General features: G+C 36.8%; 5 protein-coding genes across 5 annotated transcripts; 2 read left to right on the top strand and 3 right to left on the bottom strand.

The window, feature by feature from the left end:
• Positions 1 to 195: 195 nt before the first annotated feature.
• LOC141902507 (uncharacterized) lies at positions 196 to 3176 on the bottom strand. Its single transcript, XM_074790272.1, has 4 exons — positions 3026 to 3176; positions 2715 to 2896; positions 1196 to 1306; positions 196 to 939 (listed from the first exon to the last, which is right to left on the bottom strand). The coding sequence occupies exons 1-4, from the start codon at positions 3108 to 3110 to the stop codon at positions 880 to 882; spliced, it is 438 nt and encodes a 145-aa protein (XP_074646373.1). The 5' UTR covers positions 3111 to 3176; the 3' UTR covers positions 196 to 879.
• Positions 3177 to 4308: 1132 nt separating this feature from the next.
• Positions 4309 to 5916, top strand: LOC141902057 (uncharacterized). Its single transcript, XM_074789698.1, has 6 exons — positions 4309 to 4357; positions 4837 to 4854; positions 4943 to 5163; positions 5281 to 5444; positions 5562 to 5740; positions 5852 to 5916. The coding sequence occupies exons 1-6, from the start codon at positions 4309 to 4311 to the stop codon at positions 5899 to 5901; spliced, it is 681 nt and encodes a 226-aa protein (XP_074645799.1). The 3' UTR covers positions 5902 to 5916.
• Positions 5917 to 7226: 1310 nt separating this feature from the next.
• LOC141901453 (pseudouridylate synthase 7 homolog) lies at positions 7227 to 13031 on the top strand. The gene is made up of 14 exons (XM_074788689.1): positions 7227 to 7738; positions 8310 to 8391; positions 8545 to 8643; positions 8745 to 8868; positions 9060 to 9252; positions 10058 to 10123; positions 10211 to 10273; positions 10441 to 10566; positions 10879 to 10943; positions 11081 to 11241; positions 11682 to 11946; positions 12111 to 12180; positions 12296 to 12447; positions 12863 to 13031. Exons 1-14 carry the CDS (start codon positions 7530 to 7532, stop codon positions 12988 to 12990), a joined length of 1803 nt encoding a protein of 600 aa, XP_074644790.1. The 5' UTR covers positions 7227 to 7529; the 3' UTR covers positions 12991 to 13031.
• A 629-nt stretch (positions 13032 to 13660) lies between these two features.
• LOC141901359 (uncharacterized) lies at positions 13661 to 17596 on the bottom strand. The gene is made up of 6 exons (XM_074788552.1): positions 17373 to 17596; positions 16737 to 16817; positions 16519 to 16628; positions 15967 to 16038; positions 15587 to 15712; positions 13661 to 15057 (listed from the first exon to the last, which is right to left on the bottom strand). The coding sequence occupies exons 1-6, from the start codon at positions 17437 to 17439 to the stop codon at positions 14974 to 14976; spliced, it is 540 nt and encodes a 179-aa protein (XP_074644653.1). The 5' UTR covers positions 17440 to 17596; the 3' UTR covers positions 13661 to 14973.
• A 411-nt stretch (positions 17597 to 18007) lies between these two features.
• Positions 18008 to 22838, bottom strand: LOC141901952 (G-patch domain and KOW motifs-containing protein-like). The gene is made up of 11 exons (XM_074789556.1): positions 22686 to 22838; positions 22327 to 22556; positions 21880 to 22019; positions 21682 to 21785; positions 21383 to 21578; positions 20716 to 20848; positions 20103 to 20352; positions 19579 to 19693; positions 19265 to 19331; positions 18894 to 18979; positions 18008 to 18341 (listed from the first exon to the last, which is right to left on the bottom strand). Exons 1-11 carry the CDS (start codon positions 22832 to 22834, stop codon positions 18201 to 18203), a joined length of 1611 nt encoding a protein of 536 aa, XP_074645657.1. The 5' UTR covers positions 22835 to 22838; the 3' UTR covers positions 18008 to 18200.
• Positions 22839 to 22887: the final 49 nt, after the last annotated feature.

The raw sequence follows: 22887 nt of genomic DNA, 5'->3' as shown, positions 1-22887 counted from the left end.
ACTGGTTTTTTATGTACAATGCTTCTATGTTTGTATGTTATTTCAATTCATTCAGAAATAAAGAATATCTAATCTAATCTACTTTTTATATCAGAAATAAATTTTCTATTCCGTGGTTTTACGAATCAAAACGATATTAATGATGATTTATTCCACCGCAAGGTTGGGTGTGGATCTCGGACTTGTCACTGATGGGTTACGATTCGTTCCGATCGGGTCAGCCCTGTAGTACAAATCAATGTTGCTGTACCATGTGGAGCAATGCTAATCATCTTTGGGACGACGACTCTTGCTCTCATATGAAATCTTTCATTTGTGAGATAACTTAACGGCAGGCACGGAATCCCAAGAGATCGGACACCAAGGCTGGATCTAGGATTATTTGAAGTGGGTGTACCCGCATATTTGAAAAGGGCACTAAATTTGAAAAGGGCAGATTTTACAATGCGAGGGCTGCCAGCAAAGCATTGGTGAACGTTTTGGTGGTTCTACCACATAATACTGATGTAAAAATGGGCTAGCCATTAATGGGAGCAAATTTGGAATAATTTGTTGTCTTTTTTAATATTTCTTTGCAACCAAAAAATTTCCAGACTTCGCATCCCATTCCAGACTTCGCATTCGAATTTTGGAGGGGTGTACCAGTCCACCTGGTCCACCCCCTAAATCCAACCTTGGACATTTTGGGTCAATGTAATGTGTATTGGTAATTTTTCAATGCTAACGTTGATTATTTTCACTTTTAATATAGTTTGTCTTTCAATCATTATTTTCTGATAACCTCAACCAAAAGTGATGACGGTGGGCTGAGTGTTGCTGGTTGTAATCGAGTTTGAAGCGCATTCAAATGGTTACACCGGTTCAAGGCAGGCTCAAAGATTACGCCTCCGTGAAATTCATCGTGGGGCCATCAAAATTTTTCGTAGGCAAGCAAAATGTCTGAAATGATATAGAATGTACCAAAGTTACTGTATAGATTTTGCAATACAATGACAACATAGACCATATCATTTCAATTCCCTGTGGATATCAAGAAAAGCTTATGTTTGTATGTGACTGGGTGACACAATTCAAATTGAGTTGTCAGAAATATTCCAAATTAAGAAATATCTCCCTTATGATTGCAATATTAAATCGATGATGAGCTTTTTGAATTCCATCCTTCCGAATATTCTGAGTATCGCCTGTTACTCACGCAAGTTAGTTTGTTGTCGCCTTCGAGTTCATAAATCGAAACAAACGTGTCGTCAATACCGTCTAATTTCGTACTACCCTGAAACTTCCCGTCCTTGAATGTGAAGGTAATCTGCCAAAATTCGTAATATTTCATTGGATTAATAACAAATAACACGATAGTTCGGAATGAAGAAGGAAAGAAGACAATTTATTCGAGCGCATGGCTTTGGACTTTTTAGTTGCACGGTGCTGCTCTTACTGCTGCTGCTTTGAGTTGCATACTATCAGTGGCATTATGTTTTTTTGACGCCTTATAAAACGTTACCATTATGAAACCTAAACAATGTTAACCATTCAGCGTCATTTTACAAACGACAGCCGTAAATCGATGTGCAAAACGTCACAGGTTTATGTGTACACAAACAAGCTATATGGCAAAATATTATTGACGTAGATGTAGAATGGCTTCCTGTGATTATATAATGACCTATATTTGAACGTTGAAATGTTATATTGCATTGAATATCATTAGAAGACGTATTGTAATAGTAAAGGATGTATGATTATATCAGAAGCGGCAGGCATAAATAGAAATGATAAGTAAATCGGATTATTCGGTTAAATGGCGGATGTATACACGATGCGGAAGTCTGATATAAAAGTCAGACCCTGACGTGGGCATGCCGGTGGAATGACGAAGCTATCTACGATGTGTGTAGGGCCGGCGTGAATTTCATCAGCGGCTACAAGCGGTCAATATGAAAATGTGTAAACATATAATTTCAATATTCAAACGTTTTAGAAAATATGTTTGATATTAGGAGTATGCAAGTTTCGTGAGATTAGCAATTTATAATAGCATAGCTGTCATATACGGCTCCATGTCCTCTGATGGCATGTGTATAAGGTGACAATTCAATTCAATTCTTTATTGATCCTTATTACATTGATATTCCGGGATAAAATTCCCAAATTCAATAAATACAAATTTTAAAATAAATTAATACAACATACATGACACACGGGTAATTCATACAGAACAACATAAGCATGTTATTTTAAATGACAATGTCTACTTCAACCCACCCAGACTCAAGACTCTAGGATATCGAGTGACAGCCAAACCCGTGGCCCGGGCCCGGGGACCGGGCCGGCTGGCTAGGCCACACGATATGCTCGAAGTCATGATGAAGCAGACATCAGAAGAGCTCTTTCTTCATCCATGGAGGCAATGAAGTTGCAGACCAGCTTAGAGGCATAAGTAAATGAAGTTGGTCGCAAGTTCGCGATCAATTATTGAGAATTTTCAATAAAAAAACTTAAACCACTACTAGAGTCGAAGACCTGTATCATCTACCCAATCGCCAAATCTCTTCATTCCCCAAATTTCTTAAAACTTCGATTTCAAATTTGCAATTCCACATTAGCTTAGCTCAGAAATTCTACATTTTTTTCCCAGGCGTCAAATAATTTTCTAAAATTAATTTTCTTGTTTATTAAATGTGGACGTGGCCAAAAGGCGTTAGTTTTCATCGTACCTTAGCATCGCGACCATCCATTGTCTTGATGTCGCATTCCTTGTCTAAAACCACAGTGTTAACGCGTAAAGTGGCATCGTCCATTGTCTTCAATGTATGAGTCCATTCGTCACCATTTCGGCCGATTATCATTTTCATGCCTCTATTATCTTTCATCTTTTTCTGCCATTCTTTATCCACACCTATGGAGGTAAAAAGTAATTTACACTGGCAACGAGTACGTCGAATCACTCAACATGGCCTAGATATTCTGAAATTTCTACATGTGAACTAATGCACGACGTGTACGTTCGTCTTCATTTTTGGTGTACCTGCCAATTCGAAAAATTTAGCAAATTCTGATTCATCGGCCTTGTTTTCGCCATGTGCAATCCAAGTCCCAAGAAACCTATCCATTCTGTCTGTTGATCAGCTCAGTTTTGTAAACAAGTGCCCCTTCTCCGTACTTCATATGGCATCAAAATTGTGCCAATTGCAGTATTTATATGATTATAACCAATGGTAACTCTGGTGACCCTTATAGCCATAGAAATGCTTTCTCCGATATTCGTTAACGTGATATGGTATGATATGAACTCTGGTCTGGTTTTGTTTAGAAATAATTGCATAATTTGCTTGAATTGCCACGTCAAGAGCGGTACTTTTTATGTCACCTGACTGCCCTGTCAAAATCCGTAAATAGGTAGTATACCTATGTGTGCCTGAAATAAAATTATTTTGCAGGACCGCTTTTGATGATGGGGTCTGAATAGCATATGAAAAATATACAAAAAGAAACTGTAACTTTTCAGTAAAGCTCTTTTTGGTGGGTGCAAAGATTTGTGCGAAGTTGAATGTTCTTTTGCCAACATGATATATCAATCAATTTGATGCTCAACTTGCAACGTCGCTATATGATTTCGATGAAGCTAAGAGAGGGATACACGACTCACCACTCTATAAAATTCAAAAAAGATTTATACAGGGAAATTGTTGGAATGATTTCATTCAAGTTAAGAAGTGTATCAAAATAAAATTTTCAGACGATAATTTTTTAATTGAACTGTTATTTTTCCAAATTTCAAATAGGTGTTATCTTTTTTAATGTACTCTTAGCCATATCAGAATATTCTATTCCAGTTTTATGGTTTTATGAATCTAAATGACGTTTATGATGATTCATGTGAATAACTTGGCTGTTTTAATTGAACTGAAACTATTTCAAATGTCGGATTTATTACAAAATATAATGCAGTATCCACCTGTTACATTTGTCGGGAAGGGTTATATAATCGCCTGCCAGTTAGTTCTGTTTTGTAAAGGAATATACTAAAGTAAGACATGTGATCTTTTATCGACCGCCAAATTCTGAGCGAAATCTGAAAACTTGTTTTCGATAATTTCATATTGACCGATTTTTGCAAGTTTGAATTTTTTTAGAATGTCGGGGCAGATAAAACATAGTTAGATGAACATCTATTGGAATAATTCGTAAATTTTCATAAAACTGAATATTCTGTAATGTTTTTAAAACAACAACATGCAAAAGGAGAAGTAGTCTTTTAATTTCAGTAAATTCTATTATCAAAATATCTACGTCATTCCAGGATATATCATGTTTTTCGTGATTGTGACCTTCGCATTGGTGGTAGTCGGTTTTGATGGTGAGTATCAACAGAAATATTTCTTACACTGAGGTTGGGTTGGTTCACGCCATTAAAACCGTTACAGAAATCTTTAATATTATTGATATTTAAGTGGTAGTGTGTGAGTCAATGTGCACTACGTCATCAATATTGGCGTTTCCAATTATGAATATTGTCATTTATTTTGCAATCGAATAGATCTCGAGACTAATTTTCTTTTTAATTAATTTTCATGTCTTTTTGATAATTCATTTTTATGGCAATTAGGGTATCATGCGAGTTGATGTGCACTACGTCATCAATATTGGGGCTAGACTAGTTGCTGCTGATCTATCACAATAAATTTGGTTTTATTGCAAAAGCTGGCATGTTTATCTAAATAGATTTAGACTTTCTACTTTTATACGATTTATATATTTGCGTCATGTTGCATTGTCGTTCCTATCTTTCGACATTGAAAGTAACGTTTGTTTTTGACGTTTCGTTTGTAATTTTAGTGTCAGGAGCATCATGCGGTAAGTAAGAATAAAAAATTAGTATTGTAAACGGGTTTCTTTAATGAACTGTGTATTCAGAGCTAAATATACATTTTAATGTTTGAAGTAAAACCTCTTGCCAAAATTGGCAAGTTTACCTACGGTGAAGAGCCTTGGAGATTGGTGTTCGTTGCCAGTGAAGGCACTAATAAAGGCGTTTATGATACGTGGATGAAACCTTCCAGTTCCAAGCCATGCCCGCCCAGTGGCACCGACCCGACAATAAAATGTAACTGTGTTTGGAAGAGTCCAGACGTAGATAAATGGGGTAATTTGAATGTTAAAGAGGTAGGTATCTTAATCATCTATGGTGGAAGTAGTTCCAAGTTGCAATGCCCGTTTCTGTTGATTTGTGATTGGTTGATTGTTGATTACGTAGTTCAAATGAAGTGTACGTCTATCCAGGTACAAGTAGAGTACTACAAGGCTGGAAAAACCGTTGCCTACGTAAGATTTAATGGTGCGGGTTCTTCAAAGACCAATTGGTTCAACAAGGGTCGATTGTTAGGCAGTGGCTGGAACGATTTATCAAAAAAATCAGTATCCAACTATTTTTCAATTGAAGGACAGTAAGTATGTGTTTCTATATATCTTCATGTCAATATTTTACCTATTCCATATAGGATTGCTTTCGTCTGGACTTTGTAGTCATATAAAACACCCGTCTAAATCTTGATACATTTCAGCGTTATTGTGCCTAATATGAATAGACGATTTTTCATTAATCGTAATTACGGAGGGTGTCCAAATGATCGTTTGTGGATGGTAGTTGCCGACGTCCATAAGGGCACAAAGCCCGTTTGCGCATACGACGTAGCTAAAGGAAGGCCAAATTTTTATTACGCACCAAATTCCAAAATAGCATGTAAGCATTTTTCACCACTAACCTTAATTCAGTTCATTCAATGCCAATCGAAAACCTCTCACGTTTAATATATTTGTAAGTAGATTTAACCTTTCAAAACGTCGATTTCAGCGATCGCGGGTTTGCACAAGGCCGAGCAGATGGCAATCTATATCAGATGAAAACATGCCGCAGAAGAAGTTGCATTTGATGTGTTATTATAACAGCACTCACAAAAACATAAACGAAAAGCAGCGATAACGGGTTTTCTGGATGCCTGTGATCGAAAGGAAAAATTAATTACCGGGTATTCGATGGAAAAAATAAAATAAGATGATTTGGATATTATCGGAGCAATCCTCTTTTTGGTTGAATGGTCTAACCCCAGTATAGTCCCCGTGATTTGGAAATTCCCGGAGCCCTCCTTTATTTACTTACTAAATGACGTCACAAACTGTTATTTCGCCGGTGTTTGTTGTCTAACAATTCAATTCAATTATTTATTTACAGTAACCTAATAAGTAATTTTAAGTCTCAAATAGGATGGAAAGTACATTCAGACAATCTGTTGGTTCAGAGAGACCGTTATTACAGTATCAATTTATACATTTCGTTTCGAAGCTGTCAGTTGCCGAATCTGAATGAAGATGAATTTTATTTGACGAATCGGCGGAAAATATATAATAATAATAATCAACAGAATTTTAAGAGGGTTTTCGACGAAAGTCAGAAAACCCTAATTAACAAAATCCCATGTAAAAATCGAATAGCATTAGATTATTCTCCTTGACTAGGAATTTTAGTGGTGTTTCGTTCAATTGGTAAAAATGTCATTCGCAATTTTGTTTGTGCTATAACTGATATGTCTTGTTACTGTCCTGTCTAGATCTAAAGTCTCTAAAAAGAATTTGTCAATATATATATATATATATATATATATATATATATATATATATATATATATATATATATAGAGAGAGAGAGAGAGAGAGAGAGAGAGAGAGAGAGAGAGAGAGAGAGAGAGAGAGAGAGAGAGAGAGAGAGAGAGAGAGAGAGAGAGAGAGAGAGAGAGAGAGAGAGAGAGAGAGAGAGAGAGAGAGAGAGAGAGTGCCCCGTTGTTACGCGCACGATGATTTTAATAGACGATATTTCAATAGATCTTAGCTGGAAATGATTTTAATAATTAGAACAAGATTCATCAATTTAGAAAAAATGTATTTATTTTTTGAAAACACTGGGCTGCATACAACCATCCATCATCGTTACAGTTATTCGTCTAATAATTACACCCACACAGTGAAATGCCTACCACGTGGCCACTGTCCTTGAACTCTTGCGAACCGAAACTCCAACACTTAAATCGTAACTCGTAATTCGTAAAACGTATTTATGTTGTAATTCGTAACTCATAAAACGGATGTCGTTACGAATATTCAAGGAAATGTATAAGTAACTCGTAAAACGTAAATCGTAACTCGTAAAACGTAAGTCGTAAAATGTAAGTCGTAAGTCGTATGGCCCTTGAGGTATTCCATACGTTTGCCTCCAATCGTACTCTTTTATTGGTCACGTGACTTTTTGGAGTCTCCGAAACCTCCTTTCTGTCGAGGTGGTGTGATTCGGATTTTGTGTGGAGCATACCGGAGATTTCGGACGGAGACTTCGGAGGTCATAATAGAGTACGCGCGATGCTCGTTCAATGTGGAACGAATTCAATTCAATTAAACATTATTATACGGACACACTACTTTAAACTAGTTTCTTGCCAACGGATTTAATAGATTAGAATCAATCCTGGGACCGAATTGATATGGAGTCCAGTGGCAGCGTACACACCGAGTTAGATAAACAAAATATTCCTGAACCTCCGCAGAAAAAACTGAAAAAGAATGACGACGACGAGAGGGTCAGCAGGGACAAGGTTGTCGACGTCGTGGGAACTGGATCAAGGGAGATAGATGTAGGAATAACCGAATATGTTAGCGATCATGAAAGTTTTACAGGAATTATCAAACAAAGGTGAGGAATATTTCGACGCTTTGCATGCCAGCATTTTTTTAGATCACATGATCCGATCATCATGATGTCGGATGATGCAAAAAAGAACCTGGTATTTATATATTGTCTGTGACCGGTTGACCTAATCATTTAATCGCTTGCAGTAATGGGATCGAATACATGATCATTATATGCTTGAAAATATCTGATCGTGAAAATAAACCACAGTCAGGTTACTGACTACAGCTAATAATCAACAAAATCAGTGGCGTTGGAAGTGGCGCGACTGCGGCGGCAAGAGCCGCGGCAATAATTTACTGATTGACATTTTTTTCTTTTCTTTGAACACCATGTTTTTGAGCAATTTTTTTAGTAAATTTGCCGCAGAAATATATCAGCACCTATAAAGATTCGGTAATTGGCCGCAGCAATCAAAAATGGCTTCCAACGCGCCTGAGAATCTTCTCATATATTCTATTGTAGGCCTATTCTATACAAGGGGACGGAGTGTAACTAATATTTTCATGGGATGATTTGACGAAGCTACCACAATCTGGAAGTGTCTGAAGCATATTTTTGTGGTTTATTTCAGATTTTCAGATTTCCTTGTCAATGAAATCGCCTTGAATGGTGAAGTCACACATTTAACGAATTTGTCTAAGCCAATACCAGAGGTTAGTAAGTAAGCTAAGTCCCACAAGTTGCCTTAGATATGCAAATGTCGTAAGCGACTAGCCTTATACGTTCGTGCTAATCACTGTAATCAATTGCAAATCAATGTAATACCAATTTGAAATGATTTGAATGAATTTGTTCTTCAATTGCAGACGGACAAAGTTGTAAGTAGTGATCTTACCGATGAACAGTTGGAAAGTTTAAAACATTTGGAGGAGGAAAAAGATCTTACCGCAAACGTGTTAATCAAGGTGTGTGTGGGGCAAGGTCAAATTTCAAAAAATGGATTTAGGCCTATGGTACTCAACTTCAAGAGCAATTGTATGCAAATGAATCATATTTTGTTGCGTAGGTCGGAGAAGATAAAGAAGCTCGAACGCGCATTCATAAAACGATAAGTCAAACGTATTCAGGGTTACGAAGCTCCACAGAAACCATCGATGGAATTAAATACATTCAAGTTAAAGTTGGCAAAGGTATTTACCGCATGAAAACAAACAAGCATGATGTCGTTTGAAAAAAAAGTTCATAAAATGGAAAATCTTTTGTAAATTTCACTGACATTGTATCATAACATCTTATGGAGATTATCATAAAAGACCACGCTTTAAAAGAAATCGTTTTGAAAGAAGTTTTCAATTTGTGTCTTTTTCAACCTCTCGTCTAGATACAAGTCGTAGCAACAATTGGCCAAAAGATAAAGGCGAATACTGTCATTTCGTCATGTATAAAGAGAACCGTGACACGATGAACGCTGTAGGTGCTATTGCTAGTTGTCTACGAATGAAACCGGGCGTATTTCAATACGCCGGAACTAAAGACAAACGCGGAAAGACTGTGCAGAAAATATCAGCAAAAAGGTACTGAGCAAAATGGTCCCTACGACTCCTTGATTCCTTAGAAACTCTTAAAAGAAAGTACTCTTAAAGGTGCTCTTGAAACTGCTTTTATTTTAGCAAAATGCGCTAAACTCCTTTAAAACTTTCAATTTTGATAAATATGCAATTCGAAATTTTTGTCTAGTTAGTAGATGTACAGTATACAACTGTGCCTAAATCAATACAGTCATTACCAGAATATGTTTTTACTCGACTTGCCAACCGAGGTAGTGTTAAGGATGAATATTTGCTTACAAAACCACCGAATGATTGGTTTATTGAGATTGAGATAAACAGTACTGATTTAGGAGGAGTTAACAGTCACCGGAATATGAAAGTGATGCAGATACTTCCTCGAAATGTGAAATGTTTTAAAGCTCCTCTAAAACCCATCATATCCAGGAATAACTGATCTGATAGGGACCCCGTGTTACACAATAATGCGGATTTAAGGATTTGACTTGTGGAAGTGAAAAGGTGTTCGTAGGAACCATGAAATTCGATAACAAATTGTCTCTTGTCTACTCTAAACAAGCTGTTTCTATCAACATGTCAGGCCGTTTCTATAAAAAATCAGAAATAGTCTTGTTTCTGGTTTCAAGATCTGTTTTCATCAAGTTTTGACGCTTTTTGCAAGTGCTAATCAACATCTTGGTTAACCCTTGAGTAATCATTCAATAATCATTCAATGATTACTGTAAGGTTAACACAAGGGTTGGAATTAGAACTGTCAAATTCATTTTAACATAACGGCAATTAATAGTGTATGCACAATATCTGTTTCCAGGGTGAGACCGGAAAGATTGTTTGGCCTGAATAAAGTGCTCAGCAATATAAAATTGGGTAATTTCAGGTTTGTAAGATTGTTTTATTTCTACTGCGAAGATTCATATTTCCCATATTTCTATACATAGTTGTATTTGTGTTATTGTCTTCGTAGCTATGAGAAAGATAGACTACAGCTGGGGGATCTGGCTGGTAATCATTTCACAGTTGTTCTCAGGTAGGTAACAATTTGTGATGACAATTGACTCGGCAGTCATCGATACAAACCCACCAGTTACCAAACCACTGCAAATCTCAGTTTGAGCGATTCTACGACGTTGCATAGAAAAAATTTAACAAGGTACTAAACAATTCATAAATTTTTTTGTTATACTACTTTTTCAGGAATTGCACGGGCAAAGAAGACCAAATAAGCAAAGCTATGAAGTCATTGTCCGAGAATGGATTCATAAATTATTTTGGTATGCAGCGATTTGGCACATCTTCGATACCAACTCATCATGTTGGAAGGTAATACTGCTGCGTGTTGAGAAAAAGTTTATCTTCTCTTAGTCACTGTTTGTTAGCTACTCTTTCCAATTGACACCACAATGAGTTCAGTTCTCTGATCCTATTTGGTGATATAATGATGATAGTAATAATGATTTATTTCTTTTATAGTGCATAACTAGTAATAATCTATGCGCTGATATCCTGGTTTGAAAATCTTCTCGGTTATTGTCCTTAGTTGTGCCACAAAAATATTCCATGGTTTAGCCATCAAACCTCAGTTTCTCATGGCTTCGATAATTTTGAGCTTATCTTATCGATTTGTTTAAACAGAGCCTTGCTGCACAGTGATTGGTCTAAAGCTATAGATTTGATATTGACAGCTAGAGGTGACACAGGTAAATGATTCAAGTTTACCGGTATGGTTAATCTATGTTACAGCATTGCTTAATAATCTCTGTGCGTGCGTGCGATTTCTTTTTGATACCGAATTCTTGTCTATTTGAAATCATTGAGAAAATGCATGTCATTTCAGGAGAACATCGTGACCTCATAGCGTGCCGCGAAGAGTGGACAGCGACGAAAAATGCGGAGTCTGCTCTGAATAAATTGGGACGACTGACGTGCGTGGAGAGCCATTTATTGTCGGGGTTGTGTAAATATGAGAAGAATGATTTGGTGCATGCATTATCAATGGTATGTATGTATCAAGACATCAGGTGTCTCGGATGCTGTGTATTGATGTAAAAATATATTACTTAAAGATGTATAATTCATATATATTAGAGACATCGCATAGATGTCGAATATTAATATTAGTAAGTCCCAGCAAGCTATTTGCTTTCGCTTTTTTCATCTGTCATCATGACAGATGACAATTCGAATATTCATGGGAAATTTTGAAGATGCTTGAACCATTGTCTTGTGAGGTTGGATATGTATATGAACTTATAACTGTTTGTATCAGTATTGATTTGTCTTTAGAAGGGATGGTATATGTAAACCCGAAAACATTCTATTGAACACGAGAGTTAATACAAAATGATTGAACATTACGGAAGAATTTCATTCGTCATTTTATATATTTCCATCTATTTCAACTCAACTATCTACTGAGGATTTATTGTATTTTTTAGATTCCGCGTAACACGAGAACCATGTACGTGCACAGTTACCAGAGTTACGTATGGAATAATGTCGTTTCTCGGAGAATTCGCGAACACGGACTTCGGCTAGCCGTCGGCGATCTAGTCTTACCGGTTGCTATGGAAATCGGAAATGATCCCGCGCGGAAAGAGAAACCGGAACCGGTCGTCGTGACTAAGGAGAACCTGGAGCAGTATACGATACATAACGTGGTATTACCTTTGCCAGGATTTGATGTCATTTACCCAGATAATGGTTCGTTTGTTAATAATGATAAGTTCATTTTCATCATTATGTCATTCAAGATTATTGTACATTGTTGGAGTTCACATAGTTGTTATATCCTAAATGCAAGCTATATACTGGAAGTAAAGTAACATATCGGCATACGCAATATATCTTACCTATTTCTTTCACAGTCAAAAGCTGGTATGAAGAATTGTTTGAGAAGGATGAATTAAACATCAATACTCTAAAACATAAAGTCAAGTGAGTAGGTTATTTTTCAAAACAGTGAACTGATTTAAGTTTACTTTTCCAAATTGCTCCGAAGCCAAACAACATTATCGTATACATTTGCACGAGAATTTGTTTCATATTTCAGAGATTATTCACTGTCCGGGTCGTATAGGTTCATGATGGTGAAACCTAGTAATTTGTCGTGGAAAATGTTCGCTTACGATGATGTAGCGCACCCCCTAGTCCTCAGCGACATCGATCGTTTAAATGAAGAAACAGAACCAGTATCAGTCGAAGGTAAGTCATACTATGCTAAACTACTGTACTACACCCGAACACCAGGCTTATAGGTAGTGTGTTACCGGAAGGTTCAATGTTTGAGTACTGCCCATCCAGTTCTCCTGGTTTCACTAAGTTATAAGATAAGATTTTTATGTGGCAAGAGGATTGTCTAAAATGATTAATCAAATATGATGATGAAATTAGTGAGACACTGTAACAGGCACCTATTTTATGAACCACCAGCCATCACTTTCTGAGTGTAGCATTGTTAAATATGGCTATACTGAGCTGCCAACTGCCTCTGATAATAGTCAATGAGTATACCATCTTCAGTCGTATCGAAAATGAATGAAGTGTCCCTGAAAAGAATTACTTCTCCTTATTTGCTTATCATTTACCATTCATTGTAATTACATTCGTTATGTTTCAGGAGGTAAATATAAAGCATTAATGATGGAATTCTCCTTACCATCATCGACGTACGCAACTATGACCATTCGAGAAGTACTACGCACCGATACATCTGCTGCCTATCAAGCTACATTGAATACCACTTGAAAAGTAATAGATTTTTAAATAAACCGACTGCATTTTTATATGAGAAATTCTGTGTTGATGTCGATTACTTCATAGAACAAAATGTAACGAGCCAGAAATGCGATTCCATACATTTAATGAAAAAGGAGCCGTTTCTGAAAAATAAGGTGGATATCTTACCCCCTAGCAGTTTGAATGTAACCAAATACTGAAGAATTTTATGAGAGGCTTCCTATATGAAGCTGATAGTAAACATTAAGTCTTGATAGAGATAATACAGGAATCTCAAGTACTTGTATTACAGTAAGAATTGACAAGTACCGCAGCAGACATTACCATATCAGCAAAAGACAATGGAATAGTGAAGAATTTGAATAATTTGTAGTGACAGTAGAAAATTGTTCCTCGGACAGCATTAGATTTTCAATAGCATCAAGAAAAATACCAGGGACAGAGAGGCATTTTCAGGGACTGCACCTGAAAATCGGGGAAAATTGGTAGCTCGGTGTTGCAGTCACATCTTTCTGCACAATGGGTGTTAAAGACGGTATTTAATGCCTTGCAAAATGACAAAGACGCTAGCACTCTGTCTTCTACTCACTCCCGTGCAGTGGTTTGGGCGAAGATTATACCAGTATGACACGAAGAGACAAGTTTATTAATTCATTTACTGAAAATTTATTTCACATATTTAGATAAATACAATGTACAATTACATGCTGTTTTCATTCAGGACTTTTTTTATATATTATAACATACGCAGCAGATGGAGAAATAAATTAACCGTCTAACACCCAACTGACCAAACAATGAGAAAAAAAATAGAAAATAGAACCGCAGTATTTCTAAAGAGAAAATATCTCGAACAAGACAGGTTGTAGCAAGATCCCAAAAAAAGTTTTATGTGTCAGCAATTTAAAAAAACTGATTTTCAAGTAAGTTATTCGAGTATACAGGAGAGTGGTTACCAAAAGAATCATACCAATAGCAATCTGGAGTGTTATATTCAAGTTGTTTTGAATATTTGCGTCGTAATAAACACATAAAATGCACCGTAAAATAAGACGATTTATTTACAAGATTTTCCTCACCGAAACTCAAAGCCAACTTTTAATTTGATTTACATACTGTATCCTATGCAATTAATTGCCTTACTTCTACCAGAAAAAGTCCATACTCTCAACAAATATAGATGAATGCGAGGTCTCTGTACACTCACAGAAGTAGGAACATCACAAAATGGAAGAGTACGTACGTATAAACTGGAATATGTTAGACTGCCTCTAGTCATACTACAGGACCTGAAGGAATGATACTTTCTTTATTCATATGTTGAGATAAACCTATCAGATTCATTCATTTTGAGGATTTTTGCTACCTGTAACAAACACGATGCGTTAAACCATCCTCAAAATAGAACAAATCCATACCAACTAGCGTAGGTCATGACCGACCTTTAGAAACGATACTGGCAGCAAACGTCAAAATTGTGTTAGAACCAATTTCATTTTTGATAAAATGATCTGTTCATTTTTCGATAAAATGATCAGACTGACAAATACCCTCATTTGTTCACCGTATTAAATAAATTACTACTAATGCTTGTAAGCTTGAGAGATATGATCTCAAACTGATGCATAATCTACTGTTAACAACCGCAATGAAGCAAATGAGGCAGTCAATAATCTACACAGTATTATTTTATACGCGCCTCGTCTAAATTCGACGAAACCAGTACTGCACCCGGACAAAGTTGTTGTTCAATAAACTGCGTTGAGCAGGCTCGATCCGTGAGGAAGATTCGGTTGGCGTCTACCGCACACAGTTGACAATTCACGAGAGCGCGTAGCAGACGAAAATTCACGTACACACTTCACGCCGACGTTCGACGGTCGGCTTCCCGACTCGTGAATCGGCAACTGATGAAAACGTGTCTACATTATCGGTATATTATCGTTCCGTTACTTTTTTTTAAAGTTCGCTCCTAAATGCGCTCGACTCGGATTATTTACTGAGTTCTTGCGATAGCCAATCTAATCCTTCGTATAATCCTTCGCCGTTCGACGCGCACGACGTTTGTATATACCACTGAAAAATACAATAGACATATAATGTAATGTTTATTTCATCGATAAAGAATTATCAACTATTATGTACATACAATATGTATGATATATAACAATTTATTCATACGTTTTGCCACCCCGAGCAAGAGATAATGAATGAAATGGAATGGTGGTGCAAATTTTCATACACCGACCAAATTTCCCTCACTTTATAAGCTTTTTTTTTTACAAAATTCTTGATTACAAAAAGACTATCCGCAGAAGAAAAGAAAATTCCCGGTTTTGCCAGTAAGTGGCCACCCTGTATTAAGTAAGCATCTCTATGGAATGGCAGCATCTGTGAAACATATGTCAAATCCAACATGGTTGGTTCTGCCAGGTCAACCTGAAGACTTTTCGATACTCTACACCGGCCGGTAGTTATGATGTAACAACATATCTGTTACATCATCGCGGCGGTGGAATATTCTGAATTTCTTAAATTTACCCCCAGAAATTTAGAGATGAAACAGAATCAATATTCGGTTTCTAATATTTCTTCATTTACTTACAGCTCGTTGTCGTACACTGTGGAGATTTAAAGCTTCAGTGATTTCAGAGGCGGTGAGTGCGTTCGGTAAATCCTGTTTGTTTGCGAATACTAGTAAAACGGAATCCTTTAATTCATCTTCATTCAACTACAAGATAAAAGCGGCATATCAATATTACATTATTGGAGAGTCCCCGATCAAGAGCGGGTCAGTTATTGTCTTTTAAATGGAAAAGCAGAATACGTGGGCGACACATGCATTCTGAAGGTATATATCATGCAAAACTGTTATTTTTAAGACGCATAAACCTGTTTTATGGATGGCGCTTAAACAGTCCATATTCTTATTCAGATATTGGCAAAAACTGACACAATACAGCGATGTGCCGAATATCAACCTACCATTTTGAAAAGTTCGTCCTTAGCTTCAACTATTCGTTCGCGATCATTGCTGTCAACAACGAAAATCAATCCCTGAAAACACATAAACGAATGTCTAGTAATATCTAATAGGGAGCCTACAGAAAGCATTAGACTTTTAACTATCCACTATAACACCATATGTTACGTTAAAGCCAACATTTACTGCAGCATGCATTCATCGCATAGGGATATTAATTGAATTAACATAATTCTCTATAGCAACAATCTCCCTGTTATAAATATTTTTAATACAGTCATCATAGAATTTCTTTTGAAGTTCAATCAATTATTTATCGACAAAAAAAAAAACTCTGGCGCCTAACTTCTCATCTAAGATATGGAACTAGGAACCTAGGGCTGATTCGTATACCGGTAGACCAGTTGTCAATCTTTTGTTTAGGATAAACTCAAAATTTTTAGCTATCAACTCAACCATAGGCTTAATGCTTCTACGAAGTAATTGATTTAACGCCAGGAATGGATCAGATTTAAAACGGGTCTCTTAAATCGGACGCCAGGGGAAGGAATTACCTGCGTATTGGCGAAGTAATGTCTCCACAAAGGTCGAATTTTATCCTGACCGCCGACATCCCAGACTGTGAAACTGATATTTTTGTATTCAACAGTTTCCACGTTGAATCCTGTTAAAACAAAGATTAACGCGGCGCATAAGTTGTTATAGTTATCAGGAGGGGTTGGGTGGGCTTTGGAATAAATCATCGAAAATAAATTCCATACACTCTAATTACCTATAGTTGGAATAGTTGTGACAATTTCGCCTAGTTTAAGCTTGTACAATATCGTAGTCTTCCCTGCAGCATCCAAACCAACTGAAAAGATTTCAAGTCGAAAATTAGTAATTGAAAAATTTGTAGGCATACCTGCTACCTCCCAACCCATATGTCAGCCAGAATTAAAACCTAAGTTAGGTGGGATGGGCGCATTATCGAATCACTATAAGGCAGTTCAAGTAGTCTAACGTGACTGCCCGCACAGTGAGGGAAAATCAACAAGCTAAATTGTCAGAAGGAATTAATTGTCAGTCAATTACGATCCCAATCGAGCTAATAGTAAATAGTAGGTCATATAAATTTCAGTGATACAATCCCCAAGGAGACTGAAACGAAGTTTGATTGCTATATTAAATAACATCATGACAGCAGTTTATTAGAAATTAACATTACGACATGATTATCGTCAAGATGCAGCTTCTTGTTGAAAGTATTTTTCGGATTTGGAGGACTGACGCTTATTTCTAAGACGGATCCAGCATAAAGATATATATTAACAGGGCAACTACTTATGATTACAAACAGACCAGTCGAGAATTACTCTCTATACACACGTCACTAGGCAGGCTTAGGCCTATACACTTTAAAACTTACCCATCAAAATCCTCATCGTTTGTTTGCCGAACAACCTCGACAATACACTGCTAATCGTCAAACCCATCTTGAATTTCACACGTTTTCGACGATGTTAATGTGAAGGTGCGAAGATCTGATTACAGAAAACTGTCGGAAAACCAACAACGACCTGATAAAACAGCAACACCCGCAGGATTTTCAGATGAAAATCTTATTCACTTGCCACGTCAAACTCGCCAACCGGCCGTGACGTCACTAAAAGAGAATTCCTACGAGTGCCGGGATTCCCTACGAGGTGGCAGCACTATACGGTCAATTCACGGTGGGTTGCGGGTCGCACCCGGCGTTCGTTGTCCTTTTATATTTACACTAGTCTAGTACCTAGCCATCTTCACCCGTCAAGGGATTCGAACCTACTACGCTAAAGCTGTTCCCCCTGGTGGAAGCGAGTTCGGGAGTGATACCGGACCCCTGGCAAGCGAGGATGGTACCTAGCCGTTGTTCCCCAAACAACTCAAACAACTTGTAGGGAACCGGTAACAACTACTGGTATTCAGACTATATCTACACCAGATACGACGCGATAGAAATTCAGTAAATCCATTAATAATCGGACCCAGTGACAAAAACTACCCTTAATTTCGATCATAAAATACTTTTTTCTTTTTACAAAATATATAAATTATTCACAATAGTTTACACGAGATATCAAAATACATGATGTACAGAAACATTGCTGTATTGTAAATAACACCGATTTATTCATAATTATTTTGGACTAATTTCTACATTTTCTGCTTCTAATGCGGTAGATCAGCAGATCCACAATTAAGTTCCTCCAATGATTCAGTAATCCATCAAAGTGTCTATATCGCCTAAATATTCACATATATTGTCTAAATGCAGCGTCAATGCTTTATCCCGATTGCTCAACAACTGTACCGTACAAGTTTCCTTGCCTTTATCGCGTTCGATTATTTCACCGAGCTGAAAAAGAAAATACGTAATTGTAAATTGTGATTTTGCAGTCTATCGTAAGCATGTGTATCGCAAACTTAAATCCTGACAATTGACGTCGAGTTATTTCTCAAGGCTGAAAGCTTAAACACGTTCGCAGCCGGTTCTGTCACCAGTGCCACTACCAATATATTCGTAGTTGATCTACGGTTAGATGTTCGCACTAGGCACACAGGAATGACAGTTCCCGATTGGCTGGCAATGTGAACTCAGCTTTTTTCTCAATGCACATCGATCAATTTGCCAACCTATCAGTTTATCCATTGCGACAATTGGTGGCAGCATCATATTATCAAGTTGGCAGCGAACGTGTTAAATTCTTTTATTTCAAACAACAACGTTTTGAAAAATAATGTAGACTGTCATAGATAATGTGCTATGCATAATACATAATTTCAAGTTTCTCGGAATTATGGTTCTTAATTTACTAATACTAAACTTCCTTTTATCGAACAAACATCATCTGACATTTAGGATTTAGAATACATTGCATTTACAACTAACACTTTGAAAATTGTTTACCTGTCCACAATACGACCCGTGAACGATTTTAACGTGACTGGGATGAGATTTCGGTACTACTGTTTCCAGTGATGATTGAGGTAATTCTACGAGTAAATAAACAATAGACAAATAAGAACTCAAACATCAGTAAAATTCATACACATATATGGCACGTGAAATATTTGCTAATTTAGAGTTATAGTCAACAACCCTTATATCGTGATTGTTTATATGTAGAAATATTGTACATTTCATTTGATCAGAATAATAAGTATCTTTCAACGATAAATCCTATATTTTTATCTTGCAATGTAAGCGTAGTTGATTGCATCATATAAATTTTCTATCTATATCTTACTGCATTATCGAGTCCTAAATGAGATTCTTACCTTCTAACAATTTACCTTCGTATTTACATATACAGTTGTTCTTGTCTATAACATCGACAACTTCTACCTGTAATGAACAATACCCACAACATATTCCGAGAGATTGTACCATAATGAATGAATCTGGAACCAGTTCCATCATTCTGGGTTTGATTCGACTCGTAGGTTGATTGATTGAAAATGAGTTCAACTTTTGACACATCAAGTTCCACAGCAGTGAGTTACAAATATAACTCTTTGTCAATTACACAAAACTCTTTAGAGTTGAATTATCACTCATTTCAGTGGAACTCGGTTCTGTATTGTTTAGTTACCTTGGCATTATAATATTTTCCTTTTTTATAATATTTATCTATAATACGAACACGTAGCTGTGACTGAACCCATAATTTTGAATCTGGCGACGATTTTGGAGTCTTCTTTGATTCACTGAAACAAGAAACGAATTAGAATTTAGAAATTGAAATAGAATACGTTCTATACTATCCAGCATTGATATGATCAGAAATCGCCGACGCAGAAAACGACATCGGATATTTCAAAAACTTAACACCTATCAATTATTTGGTCATACATTTTTTCATTGTTTCCAGTAAAGGACATAGCTTGCATGAAGCCGCAATTTGATAGACAAGAAATTGATGTTCGAATGAGGAACAACAATTGGAAACTTGAGATTTAATCAGGGTTTTCAAAACTCAACTACATGCCCTTCTGTACATAGGTTATTTCATACATTATACCTGATGAGCCTGAAATCAATCATGCTGTTCTTTACTATTTTCAAGGATGACTTTTGCTATAGTCATGTATCTGTTGTAGCTTTTTCAAAACTCACCTGATATGCTCCTCCTCTTCGTATTTCCGTTTCCGACTTTCTTTTTTTCGATCTTCGTGTCTATGCCGGTCGTCATCCTTATGTTTGTGCTTTCGTTTCTTTTTACTCTGTTTTCGCCGATGTTTCTCGGAAGAGTCGCTCTCCGAACCCGACTCGCTATAACTTTTAGTATTTCTATCTCGTTTTTCATCGTCGCTCATTCTCAGTTTCTCTTGTTGCTTTTCTTTATACTTATCAGCTTTTCCTTTATCTGCATCGGAAACAAATCGTAAACAAATCATTGCGATTTAAGGAATTGAGCTAAAGCTGCTTGTAATACAGGAGCAGATTTAGGAAAATTGGAAGGCCGGGGTCCAGAAGAACAGAAAAGGCATTTCTCCGAAGAAGCAGCCAAATCAAAGGCCTTTATTAGATCGGTTACAATCGGTTTTAGATATATTCAAAGAAATATGTCTGATAGGTTGCAACTTCCGAGAGGATGAGTGTCAAATTAAAAGGTTTTAACGATCCTACGTCTTGGCGAAAAGGGCAACCTTGATGGTGGACCCCGAGACCACCCCCTAAACCGGCCCGTGGAAATATAGAAGAGATAGGCAAGTTTGTTAGTACTCACTGATATATTTCGAGTATTTTTGATATTCATGTTTGTCAACGAGTTTAATCGAGTGTTGTGACAGCGTCGCCGATTGACCACTAATGGTTAGTTTCACTACAACTCTGGCGTTGTCTTCGTCGATTCCTTCAACCTGAAACAAGTATAACGAGACGTGAAATTGCGCAATCAATCTGCCCTCGCTGTAAAGTTATTGGCGACAGTCGGAAACCTCATTTTCTTCTATACTGTAAACTTCAAGATAACCTAAGAATTGTATCATTAATTTAAACCCGGATACTTCATTGCCTTCATCGCATGGCCTTCATTGATCCTAATAAACCAATTTTCTTAAATATCGCAAAATCTATACATCATGGACTTGATAAATATCACTATTGTTTGTATATATTTGTCATTTATAGATATTCTTTTTCGCTCTTTTTCCATTATTGTAGTTCCCTATTTTTCATTTACAATTTTAATTTTACAATGAATAAGATGAATTTGAACTTATTATCCAGCTTTACGGAAAAGTATCGACCTATTTCTCATCCGTATCCACAGTTTCTAAAATTATAATCCATAAGATATATAATAATGATAAAAAAATTGGACCTTCCTATCACAGAATAACAACCAAATCAGGGTCATAGAAGACTGTTTCCTATTTTTGAGAATCGCTTACTTGTCCATATAAGTCAGTGTGTTTACCGCTTCCTATTAAACAGTAGGCCCCTTTACACAGTTTCAACTCTTCATCCTCTTTCGACGATTTGTTGTTGTGTTTGTTGTTTTTCTTCCTACTTTCGTTCAGTACGGCTGCAGAGGCGCCGAGTCCGAGTCCCTTCGGCCGAAGAACGGCGTTGACAGGCGCTATGACTCTGCAAATAGAAAGATACATAGTCAAATTTCTGCAAAGCATTTATGTTTGTTTTAATCTATCACTAATAAACAGCAACAGTAAGTTGTTGAAACAATGCATACTTTTTATTTTTACCAATGCCTTCGCCATCTTTCCAACCCATTCCTCTTAACATGGCGACGCCAAAATGCTCGATGGGTATGGCTTCATAGTCAGCTTCTTCGGGCTGTCATATAAAACAAATAGTTTAATTATTAAAACAATTAAGTCTTAGATTCCTTTTGTTGAAAGATGACCAACCGTATTTCAAAGTAACCTACCTCATCGGGCCGCAGTGACACGTCAAGTTTATCATCCGTTTCAAAACCATCCGGAACTCGATTCTGCATCAAAATTGGTATCTTCAAGTCTTTGTCGATTTTGCCGACATTTTCCCAAATGTCGTTTTGTCTGGCCGCATCTTAAATGGTAAAGAAATAATCTAGTTAGCTAATAGGCTAGTTAGTTTATACTATGCAAACAAACTTATTTAGAAACCAATCAGTTATCATTCATAAGATTCACACCAGAAGTTATCAGGACAATTTTCCCCCGCCCATTTTTCAACAATTTTACTGAGGAATTCATATGGAATGGATATCTTTTTTTTAAGTGGATATAATAAAGATCAATACAGATTTATGAAATATAAAACCCCATCTGATAGAATAGAATATGTTTGCTACAAGGAATGGCCTTAAATATGGTTGTCATGTTGCTTAGGCTACCTGCTATCAACTCTTTCACAGCTATTGAGTCGATATCTCCATTATTGTGTGCAGTTTCAGCAGTTGCCGTTTTACTCTTTTCTCTCTTTTCTCCATCTGCATCAGGCGTGGCAGATGGTGGGTTCGTCTCTACTTCATCGTCATCTGGCTTTCTCTTCAGCACTCTCCAACGATTGGTCTCTATCATAGGAATCACATAGTCTTCTTTTTTCTTCTCCACAGGTTTGGTGCTTTAACAAAAAATAAGCATATAATAGATCATCAGTAGCCGTTTTCAAATCATCCATTGAGTGAGTCCCAATTCGGCACACCAGTTCAGCAGGCATTTTATCATTAATTATCAGAGATCTCTCATTTACCTAACTACTTGTTTCCCTTCTAAAGACGTCACGTAATCGGTCTCAAGTTCAGCGACTTCATCGGTGCGATCTTTCGCAATTAATTTCTGATGATTGGTGGCTTTCTTCGAGAAGCCGAAAGAGACAGTGCCAGTTGCAGCAGCGGCCATTATAAAAAACGACGTTTTAACGTCCGTCACGTGGCGCCGTCTGCGTTCTCCAC

This window comes from Tubulanus polymorphus, chromosome 3, assembly GCF_964204645.1.
Source record: "Tubulanus polymorphus chromosome 3, tnTubPoly1.2, whole genome shotgun sequence".
Taxonomy (NCBI): domain Eukaryota; kingdom Metazoa; phylum Nemertea; class Palaeonemertea; order Tubulaniformes; family Tubulanidae; genus Tubulanus; species Tubulanus polymorphus.
Note: the sequence above shows the minus strand (reverse complement) of the source record. Positions and strands in the feature narration are given on the sequence as shown.

What these genes read in the sequence shown, in the direction of transcription:
- LOC141901359 (XM_074788552.1), bottom strand. Translation starts at nt 17,439, where the DNA reads ATGGGTTTGACGATTAGCAGTGTATTGTCGAGGTTGTTCGGCAAACAA. An exon ending in ATTACTTCGCCAATACGCAG is followed by an intron (nt 16,039 to 16,518) that starts GTAATTCCTTCC and finishes ATGTGTTTTCAG; the next exon opens with GGATTGATTTTCGTTGTTGA. An exon ending in ACAGTGTACGACAACGAGCT is followed by an intron (nt 15,058 to 15,586) that starts GTAAGTAAATGA and finishes TGTATTTTTCAG; the next exon opens with TGGTATATACAAACGTCGTG.
- LOC141901952 (XM_074789556.1), bottom strand. Translation starts at nt 22,834, where the DNA reads ATGGCCGCTGCTGCAACTGGCACTGTCTCTTTCGGCTTCTCGAAGAAA. An exon ending in GAAGAGGAGGAGCATATCAG is followed by an intron (nt 19,694 to 20,102) that starts GTGAGTTTTGAA and finishes TTCTTGTTTCAG; the next exon opens with TGAATCAAAGAAGACTCCAA. An exon ending in GAAAATATTATAATGCCAAG is followed by an intron (nt 19,332 to 19,578) that starts GTAACTAAACAA and finishes TGTTCATTACAG; the next exon opens with GTAGAAGTTGTCGATGTTAT.
- LOC141901453 (XM_074788689.1), top strand. Translation starts at nt 7,530, where the DNA reads ATGGAGTCCAGTGGCAGCGTACACACCGAGTTAGATAAACAAAATATT. An exon ending in TGTCTAAGCCAATACCAGAG is followed by an intron (nt 8,392 to 8,544) that starts GTTAGTAAGTAA and finishes CTTCAATTGCAG; the next exon opens with ACGGACAAAGTTGTAAGTAG. An exon ending in TGTCATTTACCCAGATAATG is followed by an intron (nt 11,947 to 12,110) that starts GTTCGTTTGTTA and finishes TTTCTTTCACAG; the next exon opens with TCAAAAGCTGGTATGAAGAA.
- LOC141902507 (XM_074790272.1), bottom strand. Translation starts at nt 3,110, where the DNA reads ATGGATAGGTTTCTTGGGACTTGGATTGCACATGGCGAAAACAAGGCC. An exon ending in TGGATGGTCGCGATGCTAAG is followed by an intron (nt 1,307 to 2,714) that starts GTACGATGAAAA and finishes GAATTTTGGCAG; the next exon opens with ATTACCTTCACATTCAAGGA. An exon ending in GCGACAACAAACTAACTTGC is followed by an intron (nt 940 to 1,195) that starts GTGAGTAACAGG and finishes ATATCATTTCAG; the next exon opens with ACATTTTGCTTGCCTACGAA.
- LOC141902057 (XM_074789698.1), top strand. Translation starts at nt 4,309, where the DNA reads ATGTTTTTCGTGATTGTGACCTTCGCATTGGTGGTAGTCGGTTTTGAT. An exon ending in GTAATTTGAATGTTAAAGAG is followed by an intron (nt 5,164 to 5,280) that starts GTAGGTATCTTA and finishes ACGTCTATCCAG; the next exon opens with GTACAAGTAGAGTACTACAA. An exon ending in ACCAAATTCCAAAATAGCAT is followed by an intron (nt 5,741 to 5,851) that starts GTAAGCATTTTT and finishes CGTCGATTTCAG; the next exon opens with CGATCGCGGGTTTGCACAAG.